General features: G+C 41.0%; 1 protein-coding gene across 4 annotated transcripts in view; it reads left to right on the forward strand.

The window, feature by feature from the left end:
- fam120b (family with sequence similarity 120 member B) overlaps positions 1-20,951 on the forward strand; it is a 207,792-nt gene extending 186,841 nt beyond the window's left edge. For 3 of the 4 annotated variants that reach the window (XM_063056615.1, XM_063056614.1, XM_063056616.1), the window contains exon 11: positions 20,752-20,951. In XM_063056615.1, coding sequence (XP_062912685.1) covers position 20,752 — 1 coding nt within the window. In that variant the 3' untranslated portion in view covers positions 20,753-20,951. Of the gene's footprint in view, positions 1-1,434; positions 8,377-20,751 lie in introns of those variants that run through there. The other variant, XM_063056617.1, reaches the window with a different exon arrangement.
- The last annotated feature ends 799 nt before the right edge of the window (positions 20,952-21,750 follow it).

A 21,750-nucleotide genomic window follows, 5' to 3' on the forward strand; every position in this document is an offset into this window, starting at 1 on the left:
CATGCCAAACTGCCCAGTCCCATATACCTGCAGCTGGACCATATCCATGTACTCATCTAAATTTCTGATAAATACTGCAATTGAACCCATATCCATCACTTCCGCTGGCAGCTTTTTACACTCGCATCACCCTCTGAGTGAAGAAGTTCTCCTTCTGGTTTCTCTTAAACAATCTATGACCTCTAGGTATGATTGAGGTACTTAATTTTTGAGCGTGTTGATAACGTAGACTGGTGGAAGCTTCTCCACAAATCAGAGCTAGATAAAACTGGAGGCACTAGTTTTCTAAACAGAGCATAAGATTAGATTCGATTTGATTAGATTCAACTTTATTGTCATTGTGCCAAGTACAGATACAAAACCAAAGAAAATGACCAGAAATGCAAAGAATAGTGTTATTTACAAAATAACTATGAATAAAAAGTAAGTGCTACAGCACACAAATATAAAAGTACTGAGACAGTACAATATGGGTGCAATACTGCTTAGCACTGTGATGTGAGGTTCAGCAGGGTCATAGCCTCAGGGAAGAAGCTCTTCCTGTGCCTGCTGGTGCGGACGTGGAGGCTCCTGTAGCGCCTACCGGTTGGGAGGAGAGTAAAAAGTCCATGGTTAGGATGAGATGCATCCTTGATAATGCTTTTCACCCTGCCCAGGCAGCATTTATGGTAGATGTTCTCAATGGTGGGCAATTGGGTGCCAATAATCCGCTGGGCAGTTTTCACCACACGCTGGAGTGCTTTGCGGTCCGATATGGGACAATTGCCATACCACACTGAGATGCAGTTGGTGAGTATGCTCTCAATGGTACAGCGGTAAAAGTCCATCAGTATCCTGGGACAGAGGTGAGCTTTCTTGATGCTCCGCAGGAAATAAAGGCGCTGTTGTGCCTTTTTGATCAGGATGGAGGAGTTCAGGGACCAGGTGAGATCCTCGGAAATGTGGACACCAAGGAATTTGAAGCTTGATACACACTCCAGTACAGCTCCGTTGATGTAGATGGGGATGTGAGTGTGGCTCCTAGCATGCCTGAAGTCCACAATGATCTCCTTGATCTTCTAGGTGTTAAGGGCCAGGTTGTTGTGGCAATATTCCACATTTTGGAAAAGTTCAATGTTAGAACAACCGGAGCAGCTTAGCAGGAGTCATAGTTAATTCTGAAGCTCAGATCTGCTGTATTAAGCTGGGCTGTTGTTAGGATAATGACTAGACTAATAACACAGACCCATGAAGAGGCATGAGTTCAGGTCCCATAACAGTTGTAAAATTCTAAGAATTAACTTGTAATAGTAATCATGAAGTTACCAGGTTAGTGTGAGTCTATCTGGATGGAGCTCATGGAGTAAGAGGCATTTGTCGCAGCTCCAGCTTTCACAACCTACTTTCCACTGTTAGATTTGTTTAAAGTTTGAAGTTTTTTTACTTTTGTTGAAGGATTTACGATTCAATTACAATGGCTGATACTCAATCTGGAATCGAATTAAGAGGTGGTAAAACTCTTCCTGAAGTTAAACAAACAAAGAAATCAGAGGAAGTCTCTACTTCAGAAAGAATGCTTTCTTTAATAGAAGCTATTAATGCTAAGATCGGTATGGTGGACACCAAGATCGATAAACTGACGAACGCTAATGAAAAGCTTGCAAAAACCATTTTCGCTGTTCAGGAATCTTTGAAGAATCTGGAAGTTCAATATCATACGTTTAACCAGATTACTCATAGAATTGAAAGAGAACAGGAGTTAATGAGTCAAACAATTAAAGAACCCAAGAATTGAAAATGTCTTTAATGGAAAAGAAAATTAATGAGGTTACTTCGGAGTTATCAAGAATTAAGAAGAAAATGATCGATCTGGAAAGCAGAAGTCGCAGGATGAATTTATGCATACTGGGTTTGCCTGATAATACGGAAACCAGTGAGCCATTAAAGTTCTTTTCAAACATGTTATATTCAATTTTTAGTGAGATTCTTGAAGCCTGTCCGATACTGAACAGAGCCCACCGAATTCCACATCCTAAGCCTTCAGCCGAAATGAAACCTTGTCCTGTGGTATTATGTTTGCATTATTTTACAAACAGAGAAGGTATTCTTTGGCATGCAAGCAAAACATACATAGGCATCCATTAGTCTTGCGAGACCATGGATCTGTGCCTGGAAAGTCTTCACTCTCCAGGGCACAGGCCTGGGCAAGGTTGTATGGAAGAGCAGCAGTTGCCCATGCTGCTAGTCTCCCCTCTCCACGACACCGATGTTGTCCAAGGGAAGGGCATTAGGACCCATACAGCTTGGCACTAGTGTCGTCGCAGAGTAATGTGTGATTAAGTGCTTTGCTCAAGGACACAACACGTTGCCTCAGCTAGGGCTCAAACTCACGACCTTCAGGTCGCTAGTCCAATGCCTTAACCACTTGGCCACTTGCAAGGAAAAGGGATAAGCTAATTTATAACGGAGTAAAGATTCGTATAGTTGAAGTTCTTACCCCAGAGATTTATTTTGAAAGAATTAAATATCGGGAAGTCATGGCTGAACTTTATAAGATCAACTGTCGTCCCTGTCTGTGTTATCCGGCTCATCTGATAATTACTCCACCTAATACTCGTCCAAAACGGATTGATTCCCCAGAAGACGGTTGGAAATTTATAAATGAGTTTAAGCCCATTTCGCAAGCAATTTGAAAAGTTAATCCTTAGCTGGGAGCTGTTTGTAGCGGCTTCGATGAAAGTCTGTTCCACATTTTATGAGTGCCCAGACATGGAGTTGGTTGATTTACTTAGATCTGTTGCTGTTTGCTTTAATAGTTAATGTAGCTTTGGATTTTATGTATATATATATACACTTACTTATTTTTCTCTTTGATTTATAAGTCTTTAACATTAGTTGTAGTATATTAGTTGGTGCAGCTCCTCAGAGGCCATGTTAGGGATCTGGAGCTGCAGCTTGATGACCTACTGCTTATCAGGGAAAGTGAAGAGGTGATAGACAGGAGCTACAGGGAGGTAGTCATCCCTAGGCTACAGGGGTCAGAAAACTGGGTCACTGTCAAGAGAGGAAAGGGAACTGGCCGGATAGTGGAGAGCACACCTGTGGCTGTCCCCCTCAGCAACAAATATCTTGTTCTGGATGCTGGTGAGGGGGATGACCTGACAGGGGATACCCACGGTGACCGGGTCTCTGGCACTGAGCCTGGTGCTGTTGTGCATGAGAGAAGGAGGGAGAGGAGGAATACGGTAGTCGTAGGGAATTCTATAGTCAGGGGAACGGACAGGAGATTCTGTGAGCCTGACAGAGATACCCACATGGTGTGTTGCCTCCCAGGTGCCAGGGTACGGGATGTTTCGGATTGGGTCCTGAATATTCTGAAGGGGGAGGGTGAGCAGCCAGTTGTCTTGGTACATGTTGGTACCAATGACATAGATAGGACAAAGGTGGAGGTCCTGAAGAGAGATTTCCAGGAGTTAGGAAGGAAGCTGAGAAGCAGGACCTCCAGGGTAGTAATCTCGGGATTGCTACCTGTGCCACGTGCTAGTGTGGCAAGAATAGTAGGATCAAGCAGATGAATGCGTGGCTGAGAGACTGGTGCAGGGGGCAGGGCTTCAAATTCTTGGATAATTGGGATCTCTTCTGGGGGAATTTTGATCTTTTCAAAACGGACAGGTTACACCTGAACCCGAAGGGTCCAATATCCTGGCAGGAAAGTTTAATAGAGCTGTTAGGGAGGGTTTAAGCTAATTTGGCAGGGAAATGGGGACAGGAATGACAGAGCGGAGGAAGAGGAAAACAGAAATAAATCTAAGACAGTGAGCAGTAAAGATGTCAGGAAAGACAGGCAGGTGATGGGGCAAATTTGGAGCCATTAGGATGAGTTGCAGTGCAATAAAGTTGCAGTGAAATCAAAGCGAGAAGTATCAAATACTGGTCTTAAGATGTTATACTTAAATGCACACAGCATAAGGAATAAGGAGGATAATCTTGTCGTACAGCTACAGATTGGCAGGTATGATATTGTGGCCATCACTGAGACCTGGCTAAAGGATGCATGTCTCTGGGAGCTGAACGTCCAAGGATACACAGTGTATCAGAAGGATAGGAAGGTTGGCAGAGGGGGAGGCGTGGCTTCATTGGTAAGAAATGATATTAAATCATTAGAAAGAGGTGATATAGGATCGGAAGGTGCAGAATCTTTATGGGTCGAGCTAAGAAATCGCAGGGGTAAAAGGACCCTGATGGCAGTTATTTATAGGCCTCCAAACAGCTGCAGGGATGTGGACTACAAATTACAACAGGAAATAGAAAAGGCTTGTCAGAAGGGCAGTGTTATGATAATTGTGGGGGATTTTAACATGCGAGTGGATTGGGAAAATCAGGTCGGCACTGGATCTCAAGAGAGAGAATTTGTACAATTTCTGCGAGATGGCTTTTTAGAACAGCTTGTTGTTGAGCCCACTAGGGGATCGGCTGTACTGGATTGGGTATTGTATAATGAACCGGAGGTGATTAGAGAGATTGAGGTGAAGAAACCCTGAGGAGGCAGTGATCATAACATGATTGAGTTCACTGTGAAATTTGAAAACGAGAAGCCGAAATCTGATGTGTCAGTATTTCAGTGGAGTAAAGGAAATTACAATGGCATGAGAGAGGAACTGGCCAAAGTTGACTGGAAAGGGACACTGGCGGGAAAGACGGCAGAGCAGCAGAGTTTATGTGAGAAGTGCAAGACAGGTATATTCCAAAAAAGAAGAAATTTTCGAATGGAAAAAGGATGCAACCGTGGTTGACAAGAGAAGTCAAAGCCAAAGTTAAAGCAAACGAGAGGGCATACAAGGAAGCAAAAATTAGTGGGAAGACAGAGGATTGGGAAGTTTTTAAAACCTTACAAAAGGAAACTAAGAAGGTCATTAAGAGGGAAAAGATTAACTATGAAAGGAAGTTAACAAATAATATCAAAGAGGATACTAAAAGCTTTTTCAAGTATATAAAGAGTAGAAGACTGGTGAGAGTAGATATAGGACCGATAGAAAATGATGCTGGAGAAATTGTAATGGGAGATAAGGAGTTGGCAGAGGAACTGAATGAGTATTTTGCATCAGTCTTCACTGAGGAAGACATCAGCAGTATACCGGACACTCAAGGGTGGCAGGGAAGAGAAGTGTGCGCAGTCACAATTACGACAGAGAAAGTACTCAGGAAGCTGAATAGTCTAAAGGTAGATAAATCTCCTGGACCAGATGGAATGCATCCGCGTGTTCTGAAGGAAGTAGCTGTGGAGATTGCGGAGGCATTAGCGATGATCTTTCAAAAGTCGATAGATTCTGGCATGGTTCCGGAGGACTGCTATTTAAGAAGGGGGCCAGGAAGCAGAAAGGAAATTATAGACCTGTTAGCTTGACATCGGTGGTTGGGAAGTTGTTGGAGTCGATTGTCTAGGATGAGGTTACAGAGTACCTGGAGGCATATGACAAGATAGCAGAACTCAGCATGGATTCCTTAAAGGAAAATCCTGCCTGACAAACCTATTACAATTTTTTGAGGAAATTACCAGTAGGCTAGACAAGAGAGATGCAGTGGATGTTGTATATTTGGATTTTCAGAAGGCCTTGACAAGTTGCCACACATGAGGCTACTTAACAAGATAAGAGCCCATGGAATTACGGGAAAGTTACATACATGGATAGAGTGTTGGCTGATTGGCAGGAAACAGAGAGTGGGAATAAAGGGATCCTATCCTGGTTGGCTGCCAGTTACCAGTGGTGTTCCACAGGGGTCCGTGTTGGGGCCGCTTCTTTTTACATTGTACATCAACGATTTAGATTATGGAATAGATGGCTTTGTGGCTAAGTTTGCTGACGATGCGACGATAGGTGGAGGGGCCGGTAGTACTGAGGAAACAGAGAATCTGCAAAGAGAGTTGGATAGATTGGAAGAATGGGCAAAGAAGTGGCAAATGAAGTACAATGTTGGAAAGTGAATGGTTATGCACTTTGGCAGAAGTTATAAACGGGCAGACTATTATTTAAATGGGGAAAGAATTCAAAGTTCTGAGATGCAACGGGACTTGGGAGTCCTCGTACAGGATACCCTTAAGGTTAACCTCCAGGTTGAGTCGGTAGTGATGAAGGCGAATGCAATGTTAGTATTCATTTCTAGAGGAATAGAGTATAGGAGCAGGGATGTGATGTTGAGACTCTATAAGGCGCTGGTGACACCTCACTTGGAGTACTGTGGGCAGTTTTGCTCTCCTTATTTAAGAAAGGATGTGCTGACATTGGAGAGGGTACAGAGAAGATTCAGTAGAATAATTCCGGGAATGAGAGGGTTAACATATGAGGAATGTTTGTCCGCTCTAGTCAGAGGGTAGTGAATCTATGGAATTTGTTGCCACGGGCAGCAGTGGAGGCCAAGTCATTGGGTGTATTTAAGGCTGAGATTGATCGGTATCTGCGTAGCCAGGGCATCAAAGGTTATGGTGGGAAGGTGGGGGAGTGGGACTAAATGGGAGAATGGATCAGCATGATAAAATGGCGGAGCAGACTCAATGGGCCGAATGGCCAACTTCTGCTCCTTTGTCTTATGGTCTTATGGTTGGATTTATCTTTTTTTGGATGCATGGTTACGTATTTTAAATGAATCTAAGATGGCCGTTGTTAATTAGGTGTTAACTTTAAAGGCATCCGCTAGTCTTGCGATCTGCACCTGGAAAGTCTTCACTCTCCAGGGCTCAGGCCTGGGCAAGGTTGTATGGAAGACCAGCAGTTGTCCATGCTGCAAGTCTCCCCTCTCCACGGCACCAATGTCGTCCAAGGGAAGGGCATTCGGACCCATACAGCTTGGCACCAGTGTCGTCGCACAGCAATGTGTGATTAAGTGCTTTGCTCAAGGACACAACGCGTTGACTCGGCCGGGACTTGAACTCACGACCTTCAGGTCGCTAGTCCAATGCTTTAACCACTTGGCCACGTGCCCACTATTGTTAGACATAATATGAAAATATTTGGAATTTGTTTATTTCTTTATGTAACCTTTGTTATGTCTTTTTGGTGGTGGTAATGTATTACTTTGTAAGCAGGGGCTGCTGACTGAGACAGAAGTCAAGAGTCATTTGAGTAGCATGCTGTCCGCCTATTGGACAGTTTCTGGGCTTTCGGGGGAGGAGGGTGGATCTATTGGATTAGGTTTTTTTTCGGCTAGGCAGTCCTGAGAGTTTTTTTTGTCAATTATCTTGCTTTTCTTTCTGATCGAGTCATGCTTTGTCTTTTTACAGATTTAGTTTGCGCCTGAGCATTAGCTTACTTTATAAAATTTTTAATTAAACTTTAAATATAGATCTTAATAAAATTAATATTGTATCTTAGAATCTGAACGGTATGAACCAACCTATTAAGCACAGAAAGATTTTTAAGAAATTAAAAACACTTTATGCGGATATTATTTTTGCACAGGAAACTCATATCCGTAGGCAGGATGAAAACAGTTTTTTTTTAATTTTGGAAGGAACCCTTATTTCATTCTTTAGCAGTAAATAAAATAAGAGGGGTATCTATTTTTATTAATTCTAAAATCCCTTTTGTACATTTTAATACTGTTACTGATTTAATTGGAAGATATTTAATTGTTATTGCTCTATGTGGTCAAAAGTTAGCTTTGTTGTGTGTTTATGCACCTAATATAGCTAGCCCTGAATTTTTTAAGAAGCTATTTTCTGTGCTGCCGAATTTAAATGAATATAAGTTGATTACGGGTGGTGACTTTACCTGCTGTCTCAATCCGTCAATTGACAGATCGTCCACCAATCCGTCGCTTCGTAATAAAGCTGCGACTTGTATTAATTCTTTTTTATTAGAATACGGTCTGGTTGATACTTGGAGATTTATGTATCCTAAGGATAAGGATTTTTCTTTTTTTCACATGTATACCATAAATACTCAAGAATTGATTATTTTTTGCTGGACACGCGATTGGTGCCCTCTGTTGCTGATTGTGCGTATGATGTGATTGTGTTGTCGGATCATGCACCCATGAAATAAACTTTGAAGTTCTCTGATAATATTCTGAAGATACCTCAGTGGAGATTTAATGCTACATTTCTACAAGATTCAACGTTTGTAAGTTTTATTAAAGAGCAAATTTCTCTATTTTTTTAATTAAATACAACTGAGGGAATGTCAAATTTTGTTATTTGGGATACGATGAAGTCTTTTCATAGGAGACAGATGATTTCATACTCAGTAGGTTTAAGAAGAAAAACCAAGGTGGAACCTTTAGTGATTACTAATAGGATTAAAGAAATGAAGTTTATTCAGTAATGTCTAGTGAAGATCTCTATAAGGATAAAGGGTGGAACTCTAAACACAGCATGATTTGCCTTCGACTTTTCCCATTGAGCAGCAACTTCTTAAATCTAAAAGTCAATTTTACATACAAACCCCATTTCCAGAAAAGTTGGGATATTTTCCAAAATGCAATAAAAACAAAAATCTGTGATATGTTAATTCACATGAACCTTTATTTAACTGACAAAAGTACAAAGAAAAGATTTTCAATAGTTTTACTGACCAACTTCATTATATTTTGTAAACATACACAAATTTAGAATTTGATGGCTGCAACACACTCAACAAAAGTTGGGACAGAGGCATGTTTGCCATTGTGTTACATCACCTTTCCTTTTAATAACCCTTTTTAATCGTTTTGGAACTGAAGATACTAATTGTAGTAGATTTGCAATTGGAAATTTTGTCCATTCTTGCTTGATATAAGACTTCAGCTGCTCAACAGTCCGTGGTCTCCGTTGTCTGATTCTCCTCTTCAAGATGCGCCATACATTTTCAATCGGAGATAGATCTGGACTGACAGCAGGCCAGTCAAGCACATGCACTCTGTGTCTACAAAGCCACGCTGTTGTAGCCTGTGTAGTGCAGAATGTGGTCTGGCATTGTCCTGCTGAAATAAGCATGGATGTCCCGGGAAGAGACGTCGCTTTGATGGCAACATATGTCTCTCTAAAATCCTAATATACGCCTCAGAGTCAATGGTACCTTCATATACATGCCGTGGGCACTGATGCACCCCCATACCATCACTGATGCTGGCTTTTGTACCTTTCGCTGATAACAATCTGGATGGTTGTTTTCATCTTTGGCACGGAGAACTCGACACCCTTTTTTTCCGAAAACTAGCTGAAACGTGGACTCATCTGACCACAGCACACGGTTCCACCGTCTTTCGGTCCATCTGAGATGAGCTCGGGCCCAGAGAACTCGCCAGCATTTCTGCATAGAGTTGATGTATGGCTTCCTCCTTGCGTAATACAGTTTCACGTTGCATTTCTGGATGCAGCGACGGACTGTGTTGAGTGACAATAGTTTTCCGAATTACTCCCGAGCCCAGGTGGCTATAATTGTCACAGTAGCATGACGGTTCCTTAGGCAGTGCCGCCTGAGGGCTCGAAGATCACGCGCATTCAACAGTGGTTTCCGACCTTGCCCTTTACGCTCTAAGATGTCTCTGAATTCTCTGAATCTTTTCACAATATTATGTACTGTAGATGTTGAAAGACCTAAATTCTCCGCAATCTTGCGTTGAGAAATGTTCCTTTTGAACTGACTAACAATTCTCCCACAAATTTTAACACAAAGGGGTGAGCTACGACCCATCCTTGCTTGCAAAGAATGAGCCTTTGATGGACACTACTTTTATACCCAGTCATGATAACTCGCCTGCTACCAATTAGCCTGCTTAATGTGGAGTCTTCCAAACCGGTGTTACTTGAATATTCTGTGCACTTTTCAATCTTATTTTAATTCTGTCTCAACTTTTGTTGAGTGTGTTGCAGCCATCAAATTCTAAATTTGTCTAAATTTACAAATTACAATTAAGTTGGTCAGTAAAACTATTGAAAATCTTTTCTTTGTACTTTTGTCAGTTAAATAAAGGTTCACGTGAATTAACATAGCACAGATTTTTGTTTTTATTGCGTTTTGGAAAATATCCCAACTTTTCTGGAAATGGGGTTTGTACATGGGGACAGGTCAGGCAAATTAAAAGCAAATATGGCTAGAAGGCAGATCCTGAAAATACGAAGACCTGATAGAACTGAAACGGTAGATCCTTATAAAATAAGGTATTTATGGATTTCTACTCTAACCTCTATAAATCTGAATTTTCAGACAATATTACTTTTATGAATAGATTTTTGCAAAAACTGAATATACCTAAAATTTCTATCCAAGATATGAATACATTAGATGCACCTATTAAACAAGAGGAAATAGCAAGGCCTATATCCTCTTCCCAACCAGGTAAGGCTCTGGGACCGGATGGATATACAGTGGAATTTTATAAGACCTTCACTAAAATACTTATACCTCATTTATGTCAAATTTTCACTGATTCTATATCCTCTGGGAATCTCCTGGAAACTTTTTATGAAGCATCAATCTCATTAATTCCTAAAAAAGAAAAAGATTTATCTGAATGCGCTTCCTATAGACCAATCTCTCTACTGAATGTGGATTTTAAAATTCTTTCTAAGATCTTGGCTAATAGACTTGAGAGTATTTTACCTAGTGTTATTTCCAATGATCAAACTGAATTTATTAAAAATAGGTATTCACATTTTAACATTGTAAGATTATTAAACATTATTCACTCCTCTCCATCTAAAGAATCTGAATGTGTTGTTTCTCTTGATGCAGAGAAAACCTTTGATAGGGTGGAGTGGTCTTTCTTATTTGAGGTTTTGGAAAGATTTAATTTTGGTCTAGGATTTATTTCCTGGGTCAAATTGATCTATCTAGCCCCTATGGCTGTAGTTATAACTAATAATCAAAAATCTCCTTACTTTAGATTGTACAGAGGTACTCGGTAGGGATGTCCTCTCAGCTCTTTATTATTTAACTTGGCTTTAGAACCCCTTGCTATTGCTCTTAGAGATTCCAATACTGTTCAGGGTATTAAGAGAGGGAACAGAGTACACAAGGTTTCGTTGTATGCAGATGAACTGTAAGTTTATATTTCAGCTCCTAGGAAACTTATTCCTTCTATGTTATCTATATTTTCTGAATTCAGTAGTTTTTCTGGATATAAATTATATTTACATAAAAGTGAGCTATTTCCCATTAATAATTACTCAGATCAATATCATCAAGTACCTTTTAGTATTGCTAAAAATTAATTTACCAATCTTGGTATTAAAATTACTAAAAATTTTAAGGACCTGTATAAATATAATTTTCTCCCATTAATTGATTACACCCAACAAATGCTTTCTAAATGGTCACCTATGACATTATCATTAATAGGTCAAATTAATGCTATTAAAATGATAGTTCTACCGAAATTCTTATATATATTTCAGGCAGTTCCATCCTTTGTTCCTAAAACGTTTTTTGACAGAATAGATTCTTATATTTTCCTATATTTGGAATAATAAAAATCCTAGATTGAGTAAACCCTTATTGCAGAAATTAAAAAAGGACGGTGGTATGGCTTTGCCAAATCTTAGAATGTATTATTGGGCGATTAATATTGGATATATTACTTTTTGGATTCATTATTCAGACATACATGAATGTCCTTCATGGTTGGATTTGGAGGGAAACTCTGGCTTCTTTACTGGGAGCTCCCCTTCCCTTTTTGTTTTCTAAGATTAGTAGACAAGACTTTAATCCCATTATTAAACATACATTAAGAATTTGGTTTTGGTTTCAGTTTTGTAGATTTTTTGAGTTAAATAATTATGTTCTTTCTAGTAATATCCATTTCAATTATTTTTTTATACCATCAATTTTGGATAAGGCCTTTTTAATTTGGAAAACCAAGGGAATAACAACTTTTTCAGGTTTGTTTTTAGGGGATTGTTTGATGTCTTTTTCTCAGTTAGTGGATAAATGTGATTTATCTAATGTACACTTTTTTTAGATATTTACAAATCAGGAATTTTTTACGTGGTTTGCTGCCAAGTTACCCTTCTCCTTATCTACCTAATATGATAGATGCTCTCTTTCAGCTTAACCCACTTCAAAAAGGGTTGATAGCTATAATTTATAAACGGTTATTGAATTTACGAATGATACCTAACAATAAAATTAAATGTGCTTGGGAATTGGAATTTCAAGAGTCATTTTCAGATAATCAATGGAGTAAAATTTTTCATTGGGTTAATAACTCATCTATTTGTGCCTGCCATTCCTTGATACAGTTCAAGGTAGTACATCGGGCCAATATGTCAAAGGACAAACTAGCATGTATTTTTTCCAACATCAATCCTATTTGTTACAGATGTAATATTGAGGTGGCCACTTTAACTCATATGTTTTGGTCTTGTATAAAGCTAGATGATTTTTGGAGAGATGTTTTTAAAACGCTATCATAAGTCTTGGATCTGGACCTACAACCTAATTTACTTACGGCAATCTTTGGGATTATCCCATCGGAAGCAGGAAATACTCCTGTTTCCGCTCAACGTATGATAGCCTTTTCAACTTTATTGGCCAGGAGAGCCATTTTAATGAAGTAGAAGGATTCTAATCCACCTACTGTCTTTTATTGGCTTTCCTCCATTTTGTCCTGTTTAAGTTTAGAGAAAATAAGAAGTTGGACATTTGATACATCCTTTAAATTTGAGCAAATCTAGCAACCTTTTATTCAATATTTTCATTTGATTTGATTTATTACTCTTCCAATTATTTTTTGTCGAAGTTTTAGATTTGATCAGAAAGTCTTTCCTTTTTATTTGATCGTATCCTCAGAATGGACTGCTCAGTCCCTTTTTTCCCCTTTTCTCGTATAGTGTAGTGTTTTTTTTCTTCTTCATTTAAAAATTTAAAGTTTTTTTTCTCTCACCATGAATTGATAAGAGGAGAATTAGCTGTCTTCTTTTTTATTATATACTACATATTAGCTTAATATGTATTATAGCTTAATACTATGTATGATTTTGCTAATGTCTATTTCACTTCCTGTTTGTATTGTTATTGATATATATATTTGAGATAATTCTCCTCTTGTTTGTATATATGCTCTTTTTAAATCAATAAAAAGATTAATAAAGAAAGAGTCGATCTGGTTCACCAGTATCCTCCAGGGAAAGAAGTCTGTTGATCTTGGCCTGTCTAGGTTAAGCACGTCTAAAGTGTCAAAGCAAAATGATTGACTCTGAAATGAGCGGCCATATTGAGTTGTGCAAGGCATTTTAAAGATCAACAATCAAAATATACTTCCCTTGTCAACAATTTCTACTTCTGATGAAGAAACATGCAAAAAGAAACTTATTTCCCTTGTCTGTTTAACTATTTTTCTCTTAAACCTATCAGTGACGTTTCTCTTTTTCCTTTCCCCCTCCTAAACTGCTGATTGTATTATCCCATCTCTGGGCAAAGATGCCCCTTTTCTTTCTGTTGGAATCATTGTGGTAGACTTAGAAACATAGAAACATAGAAAATAGGTGCAGGAGTAGACCATTCGGCCCTTCGAGCCTGCACCGCCATTTATTATGATCATGGCTGATCATCCAACTCAGAACCCAGCCTTCCCTCCATACCCCGTGACCCCTGTAGCCACAAGGGCCATATCTAACTTCCTTTTAAACATAGCTAATGAACTGGCCTCAACAGTTTGCTGTGGCAGAGAATTCCACAGATTCACCACTCTCTGTGTGAAGAAGTTTTTCCTAACCTCGGTCCTAAAAGGCTTCCCCTCTATCCTCAAACTGTGACCCCTCGTTCTAGACCTCCCCAACATCGGGAACAATCTTCCCGCATCTAGCCTGTCCAATCCCTTTAGGATCTTATACGTTTCAATCAGATCCCCCCTCAATCTTCTAAATTCCAACGAGTACAAGCCCAGTTCATCCAGTCTTTCTTCATATGAAAGACCTGCCATCCCAGGAACCAATCTGGTGAACCTTCTTTGTACTCCCTCTATGGCAAGGATGTCTTTCCTCAGATTAGGGGACCAAAACTGCACACAATACTCCAGGTGTGGTCTCACCAAGGCCTTGTACAACTGCAGTAGTACCTCCCTGCTCCTGTACTCGAATCCTCTCGCTATAAATGCCAGCATACCGTTCGCCTTTTTCACCGCCTCCTGTACCTGCATGCCCACTTTCAATGACTGGTGTATAATGACACCCAGGTCTCGTTGCACCTCCCCTTTTCCTAATCGGCCACCATTCAGATAATAATCTGTTTTCCTATTTTTGCCACCAAAGTGGATAACTTCACATTTATCCACATTAAATTGCATCTGCCATGAGTTTGCCCACTCACCCAACCTATCCAAGTCACCCTGCATCCTCTTAGCATCCTCCTCACTGCTAACACTGCCACCCAGCTTCGTGTCATCCGCAAACTTGGAGATGCTGCATTTAATTCCCTCATCCAAGTCATTAATATATATTGTAAACAACTGGGGTCCCAGCACTGAGCCTTGCGGTACCCCACTAGTCACCGCCTGCCATTCTGAAAAGGTCCCGTTTATTCCCACTCTTTGCTTCCTGTCTGCTAACCAATTCTCCACCCACACCAATACCTTACCCCCAATACCGTGTGCTTTAAGTTTGCACACTAATCTCCTGTGTGGGACCTTGTCAAAAGCCTTTTGAAAATCCAAATATACCACATCCACTGGTTCTCCCCTATCCACTCTACTAGTTACATCCTCAAAAAATTCTATGAGATTCGTCAGACATGATTTTCCTTTCACAAATCCATGCTGACTTTGTCCGATCATTTCACCGCTTTCCAAATGTGCTGTTATCACATCCTTGATAACTGACTCCAGCAGTTTCCCCACCACCGACGTTAGGCTAACCGGCCTATAATTCCCCGGTTTCTCTCTCCCTCCTTTTTTAAAAAGTGGGGTTACATTAGCCACCCTCCAATCCTCAGGAACTAGTCCAGAATCTAATGAGTTTTGAAAAATTATCACTAATGCATCCACTATTTCTTGGGCCACTTCCTTAAGCACTCTGGGATGCAGACCATCTGGCCCTGGGGATTTATCTGCCTTCAATCCCTTCAATTTACCTAACACCACTTCCCTACTAACATGTATTTCGCTCAGTTCCTCCATCTCACTGGACCCTCTGTCCCTTACTATTTCTGGAAGATTATTTATGTCCTCCTTAGTGAAGACAGAACCAAAGTAATTATTCAATTGGTCTGCCATGTCCTTGCTCCCCATAATCAATTCACCTGTTTCTGTTTGCAGGGGACCTACATTTGTCTTTATCAGTCTTTTCCTTTTTACATATCTATAAAAGCTTTTACAGTCCGTTTTTATGTCCTCTGCCAGTTTTCTCTCATAATCTTTTTTCCCCTTCCTAATTAAGCCCTTTGTCCTCCTCTGCTGAACTCTGAATTTCTCCCAGTCCTCAGGTGAGCCACTTTCTCTGGCTAATTTGTATGCTACTTCTTTGGAATTGATACTATCCCTAATTTCTCTTGTCAGCCACGGGTGCACTACCTTCCTTGATTTATTCTTTTGCCAAACTGGGATGAACAATTGTTGTAGTTCATCCATGCAACCTTTAAATGCCTGCCATTGCATATCCACCGTCAATCCTTGAAGTGTCATTTGCCAGTCTATCTTAGCTAATTCATGTCTCATACCTTCAAAGTTACCCCTCTTTAAGTTCAGAACCTTTGTTTCTGAATTAACTACGTCACTCTCCATGTAAATGAAGAATTCCACCATATTATGGTCACTCTTACCCAAGGGGCCTCTCACGACAAGATCGCTAATTAACCCTTCCTCATTGCTCAAAACCCAGTCCAGAATAGCCTGCTCTCTAGTCGGTTCCTCGACATGTTGGTTCAAAAAACCATCCCGCATACATTCCAAGAAATCCTCTTCCTCAGCACCTTTACCAATTTGGTTCACCCAGTCTACATGTAGATTGAAGTCACCCATTATAACTGCTGTTCCTTTATTGCACACATTTCTAATTTCCTGTTTAATACCATCTCCGACCTCACTACTACTGTTAGGTGGCCTGTACACAACTCCCAGCAGCGTCTTCTGCCCCTTAGTGTTACGCAGCTCTACCCATATCGATTCCACATCTTCCCGGCTTATGTCCTTCCTTTCTATTGCGTTAATCTCTTTTTTAACCAGCAACGCCACCCCACCTCCCCTTCCTTCATGTCTATCCCTCCTGAATATTGAATATCCCTGAACGTTGAGCTCCCATCCCTGGTCACCCTGGAGCCATGTCTCTGTGATCCCAACTATATCATAATCATTAATAACAATCTGCACTTTCAATTCATCCACCTTATTACGAATGCTCCTTGCATTGACACATAAAGCCTTCAGGCGCTCTTTTACAACTCTCTTAGCCCTTTTTAATGCTTGCCCTGGATTTGTCGGCCTGCCACTTTTACTTTTCCCCTTTGTACTTTTTGCTTCTACGCTCACTTTACACCCCTCTGTCTCTCTGCACTGGTTCCCATCCCTCTGTTGTGAACTAACCTCCTCACACCTAGCCGCTTTAATTTGATTCCCACCCCCCAACCATTCTAGTTTAAAGTCACCTCAGTAGCCCCCGCTAATCTCCCTGCCAGGATATTGGTCCCCCTAGGATTTAAGTGTAACCCGTCCTTTTTGTACAGGTCACACCTACGCCAAAAGAGGTCCCAATGATCCAAAAACTTGAATCCCTGCCCCCTGCTCCAATCCCTCAGCCACGCATTTATCCTCCACCTCATCGCATTCCTACTCTCACTGTCGCGTGGCACAGGCAGTAATCCCGAGATTACTACCTTTGCGGTCCTTTTTCTCAACTCCCTTCCTAGCTCCCTATATTCTTCTTTCAGGACCTCATCCCTTTTCCTACCTATGTCATTGGTACCTATATGTACCAGGACCTCTGGCTCTTCACCCTCCCACTTTAGGATATCTTGGACACGATCAGAAATATCCCGGACCCTGGCACCAGGGAGGCAAACTACCATCCGAGTCTCTGGACTGCGTCCACAGAATCGCCTATCTGACCCCCTTACTATCGAGTCCCCTATCACAACTGCCCTCCTCTTCCTTGCCCTACCCTTCTGAGCTACAGGGCCAGACTCTGTGCCGGAGGCAGGGCCACTGTCGCTTCCCCCGGGTAAGCTGTCCCCCCCAATGATTTAGATTTAGACTTGATTTAGATCCATTGCCTTTTCATATTTTAGCTTAAAATAAACTCTCAGGTACAATGTAAAGACGGATAGAAATGCTGCGTTTACAACTGACAGTCCAGCCTAGGATCCGCGGTAGCTGTACTTTACATCTTTCACATGCTGTAATTATGGCATAACTTGGATTCTTTAACATACAGTGGCATGCAAAAGTTTGCACACCCCTGGTCAAAATTTCTGTTACTGTGAATAGTTAAAGTGAATAGAAGATGAACTGATCTCTAAAAGTCATAATGTTAAAGGTGAAACATTCTTTTCAACATTTTAAGCAAGATTAGTGTATTATTTTTGTTTTGTACAATTTTAGAATGAAAATAAGGAAAGGAGCACCATGCAAAAGTTTGAGGACCCCAAGAGATTTGAGCTCTCAGATAACTTTTACCAAGGTCTCAGACCTTAATTAGATTGTTAGGGCTATGGCTTGTTCACAGTCATTGTTAGGAAAGGCCAGCTGATGCAAATTTCAAAGCTTTATAAATACCTTGACTCCTCAAACCCTGTTCCAACAATCAGCGGCCATGGGCTCCTCTAAGCAGCTGCCTAGCACTCTGAAAATTAAAATAAATGATGCCCACAAAGCAGGAGAAGGCTATAAGAAGATAGCAAAGCGTCTTCAGGTAGCCATTTCCTCAGTTCGTAATGTAATTAAGAAATGGCAGTTAACAGGAACGATGGAGGTCAAGTTGAGGTCTGGAAGACCAAGAAAACTTTCCGAGAAAACTCTGGAGTGGTGGTGCACTGTTCTACTGTGCAGCGACCCCTGCACAAATATGACCTTCATGGAAGAGTTATCAGAAGAAAACCTTTCCTGTGTCCTCACCACAAAATTCAGCATCAGAAGTTTGCAAAGAAACATCTAAACAAGTCTGATGCATTTTGGAAGCAAGTCCTGTGGACAGTTCAGTTCAGTTCCGTTTTCGTTTATTGTCATTCAGAAATGCATGCATTAAAAAATGATACAACATTCCTCCAGAATGATATCACAAGAAAACACAGGACAAACCAAGACTAAAACTGACAAAACCACATAATTATAACGTATAGTTACAACCGTGCAAAGCAATACCATAATTTGATAAAGAGCAGACCATGGGCACGGTAAATAAAAGTCTCAAAGTCCCGATAGACTCAGCATCCCACGCAGGCGGCAGAAGGGAGGAACTCTCCCCGCCATGAACCTCCAAGCGCCGCCAACTTGCCGATGCAGCACTCTGAGTCCGTACGAAAACTTCGAGGCTCCGACTAGCCTCTCCAACACAGCCTGTCCGAGCACCATCCTCTGCCGAGCGCTTTGACCCCGCCCCGGCCGCCGAGCAATAAGTAAAGCCGAGGACTCAAGGCCTTCTCCGGAGATTCTGGACCACACAGTAGCAGCAGCAGCAAAGCAGCATTTCAGAAGTTTCACCAGATGTTCCTCCGTGCTCTCATGTCTGTCTCCATCAAATCAGGATTGTGCATGGCACCCTATTTGACAAATAACAGACATCACCACCGGAGCGGGCGCTGCTAGCTGCGTCGCGCTGCCATCTTCCCACAGGAAGATGAAGTTAAAATAGAACTTTTTGGCCGCAATGAGCAAATGTATGTTTGGAGAAAAAACGGTGCAGAATTTCATGAAAAGAACACCTCTCCTACTGTTAAGCACAGGGGTGGATCGATCATGCTTTGGGCTTGTTTAGAATAGCCAGTGGCACGGGGAACATTTCACTGGTAGAGGGAAGAGTGAATTCAATTATACCAGCAAATTCTGGAAGCAAACATCACACTGTCTGTAAAAAAGCTGAAGATAAAAAGAGGATGGCTTCTACAACAGGATAATGATCCTAAACACACCTCGAGATTCACAATAAACTACCTCAAGAGGCGCAAGCTGAAGGTTTTGCCATGGCCCTCACAGTCCCCAACCTAAACATCATGAAAACTCTGTGGATAGACCTCAAAAGAGCAGTGTATGCAAGACGGCCCAAGAATCTCACAGAACTAGAAGCCTTTTGCAAGGAAGAATGGGTGAAAATCCCCCAAACAAGAATTGAAAGACTCTTAGCTGGCTAGAGAAAGCGTTTACAAACTGTGATACTTGCCAAAGGGGGTGATACAAAGTACTGACCATGCAGGGTGCTCAAACTTTTGCTTCAGGCCCTTTTCCTTTTTTGTTATTTTGAGACTGTAAAAGATAGAATTAAAAAAGTAATCTTGCTTAAAATATTAAAGAAATGTGTCATCTTTAACTTATGCCTTTTGGAAATCAGGTCACCTTTTACTCGCTTAGCTATTCACAGTAACAGAAATTTTGACCAGGGTGCCCAAACTTTTTCATACCACTGTATTTGAAATTCTCTTCCAATTGTAAAATCTCTTTTCCTGATTTGCTACCTATCCTGTGCATTGCCTATGTGGGGGTACTTTTAATAATTACCGGGGATGTTGAGTAGACCATAAGGCACCAGGAGCAGAATTAGGGCATCTGGCCTAATTCACTAGAAAGTGCAAAATTGGGAGCTGTGCTTCAGGAGTGGTTTCATACTGAGCACAAGCAACACATTTTCAAAATGCAAAAAAAGAATCCTCGTATGTGACAAATAGGCTTCTTGGCCCATGCCAATGTTAATCATTCCAACTCTGAGGCTTGTGCCAAGAACCTTGGTTCTGAAATCCCATTTTTCAAGTGAATTCAGGATGAATTTTCAAATGCAATAAAGATGCAAGTGATCAAACTGTCTTCAGTCAGCTGCTTTCAACTGACTTCGAACTGAGTTCAGCCCATGCTGGCCATTTGCACCCATATGTCCAATTAACCGACTAACCCACATGTCTTTGGAATGTGGGAGGAAACCAGGCAATCACAGGGTGAATGTACAGACAGTAGTGGGAGCTGAACCCATGTCGCTGGCCCTGCGCTAACCCTACATTACCATGTTAGCCCTGGATACCCGGTGCCACCCGTGTATGATAAAGAGGAGTCAAAAGACAAGTTGCCATGTTTTACTCACACTTCTGTCGCTTGTTTTACTCCGATCTTCACACATACGAGGAATTTCATTGCATACTGTTGTATGTGACAGTAAACTTATGTGAAAACACTAGTCCACTGTGCTCTCCTATCAGATTCCACCTTCAGCCATTTACCTCTTCCGTCTACCAGCTCCAAACATCTCACTTCATTTTCCCCTTCCCCCTCACCTATCACCTTCCAGTTTGTATTCTTTCCCCTCTCACCATATTCTTATTCTGGCTTCTTTCCCCCTTCCTCTCCAGTCCTGATGGAAGATCTCGGTCCAAAACACCAACTGTTTATTCCCTTCCTTAGGTCCAGTCTGACCTGGTGAGTTCCTCCAGTATTTTGTGTATTTGTGTGGCAAAGAATTCCGTTGATACCTTGCAGATCAGGCAGCGTCTGTGCAGAGAGAACCAGAGTTAACCTCACAAATTAATGACCTTCGACCAGAAATGATTAGTGTTCTGAGGAAGGGCCATTGACATGAAGCATTGTGCAAGATAATTGACATCATCACATTTGTCCAAGACTTTTGCTGAGAAGCAGCTTTCTGACCATTGTCTTGTTTTCATTTTATTTTAGGCCATTTAGTTTCCAACGTTCACAGCCTGGTTGGAGCTAGTCAGAATGTTAGAGGAGAGAAGACGGATGTGGACCTGAAGGAGAATGTAATATCGATTTCCACTGGTTCAATCAATAAACTACCAGAAACATTAATTATTGACTTAGCATGTTAAAGACACTTTTTGTATTGGACTGGCAGAACAATAAATGATTTATGAAGTCTGATGCAACTTTGACAACATCTATGCAAGTTTATCCACTGTCATGTTCCCTGATTTGCTAAAAGGTCATTAACATACTTTCCTCTGCTGTCTCTTCTGGAATTTTCCCTTCTTGTCACCTGTTTGAACGCTAGCTGCATTATCAGGTCCCAGATTGGCAGCAACTTCAACCGTGTGACTGGTGATGGATTCATTAACACAAAACCAAAAATGCTGTAAGTGCTCAGCAGCAGCTGTGGAGAGTGACACACAGACAGTATTTCATTTCTAAAACCTTTCACCTGCTTTGTTTCAGCTTTCCAACATATGCAATTTTTTGCTTTTAGGTTGGTGGTCTTGCTTGTTATCTAGGGAGTCCTGCTAGTCTTGATGCACTATTTGGAAGAAGAGCTCCTATCCCATTCTCTTTATCAAAGTATATATGATGTAATGCCAACTTTGGAAGATCCCTGAAGTAATTTTAAGTTTAATGATTACAAGCTTGAAATTGTACATGGATTGCCCAAAACAACTTTCAAATACTCTCTTAAATGCCAGAGCTTGGTCAATATCAAATTATGAGGAGCATAGAGAAGTTGAATGCACACAGTTTTTTTCCAAAGTTTGGGGAAATCAAAAACCAGGTGACGGATATAAGGTGAGAAGGGAGAGATTTAATAGGAACCAGAGGGGTAACCATTTCACCAAGAGGGTGATGAAGTGGCCACTTTAATAGGTACACCTGCTCATTAATGCAAATATCTAATCAGCGAGTCATGCGGCTGCAACTCAGTGCGTAAAAAACATGCAGACATGG

The sequence above is a fragment of the Mobula hypostoma genome, chromosome 8, assembly GCF_963921235.1.
Source record: "Mobula hypostoma chromosome 8, sMobHyp1.1, whole genome shotgun sequence".
Classification (NCBI taxonomy): domain Eukaryota; kingdom Metazoa; phylum Chordata; class Chondrichthyes; order Myliobatiformes; family Myliobatidae; genus Mobula; species Mobula hypostoma.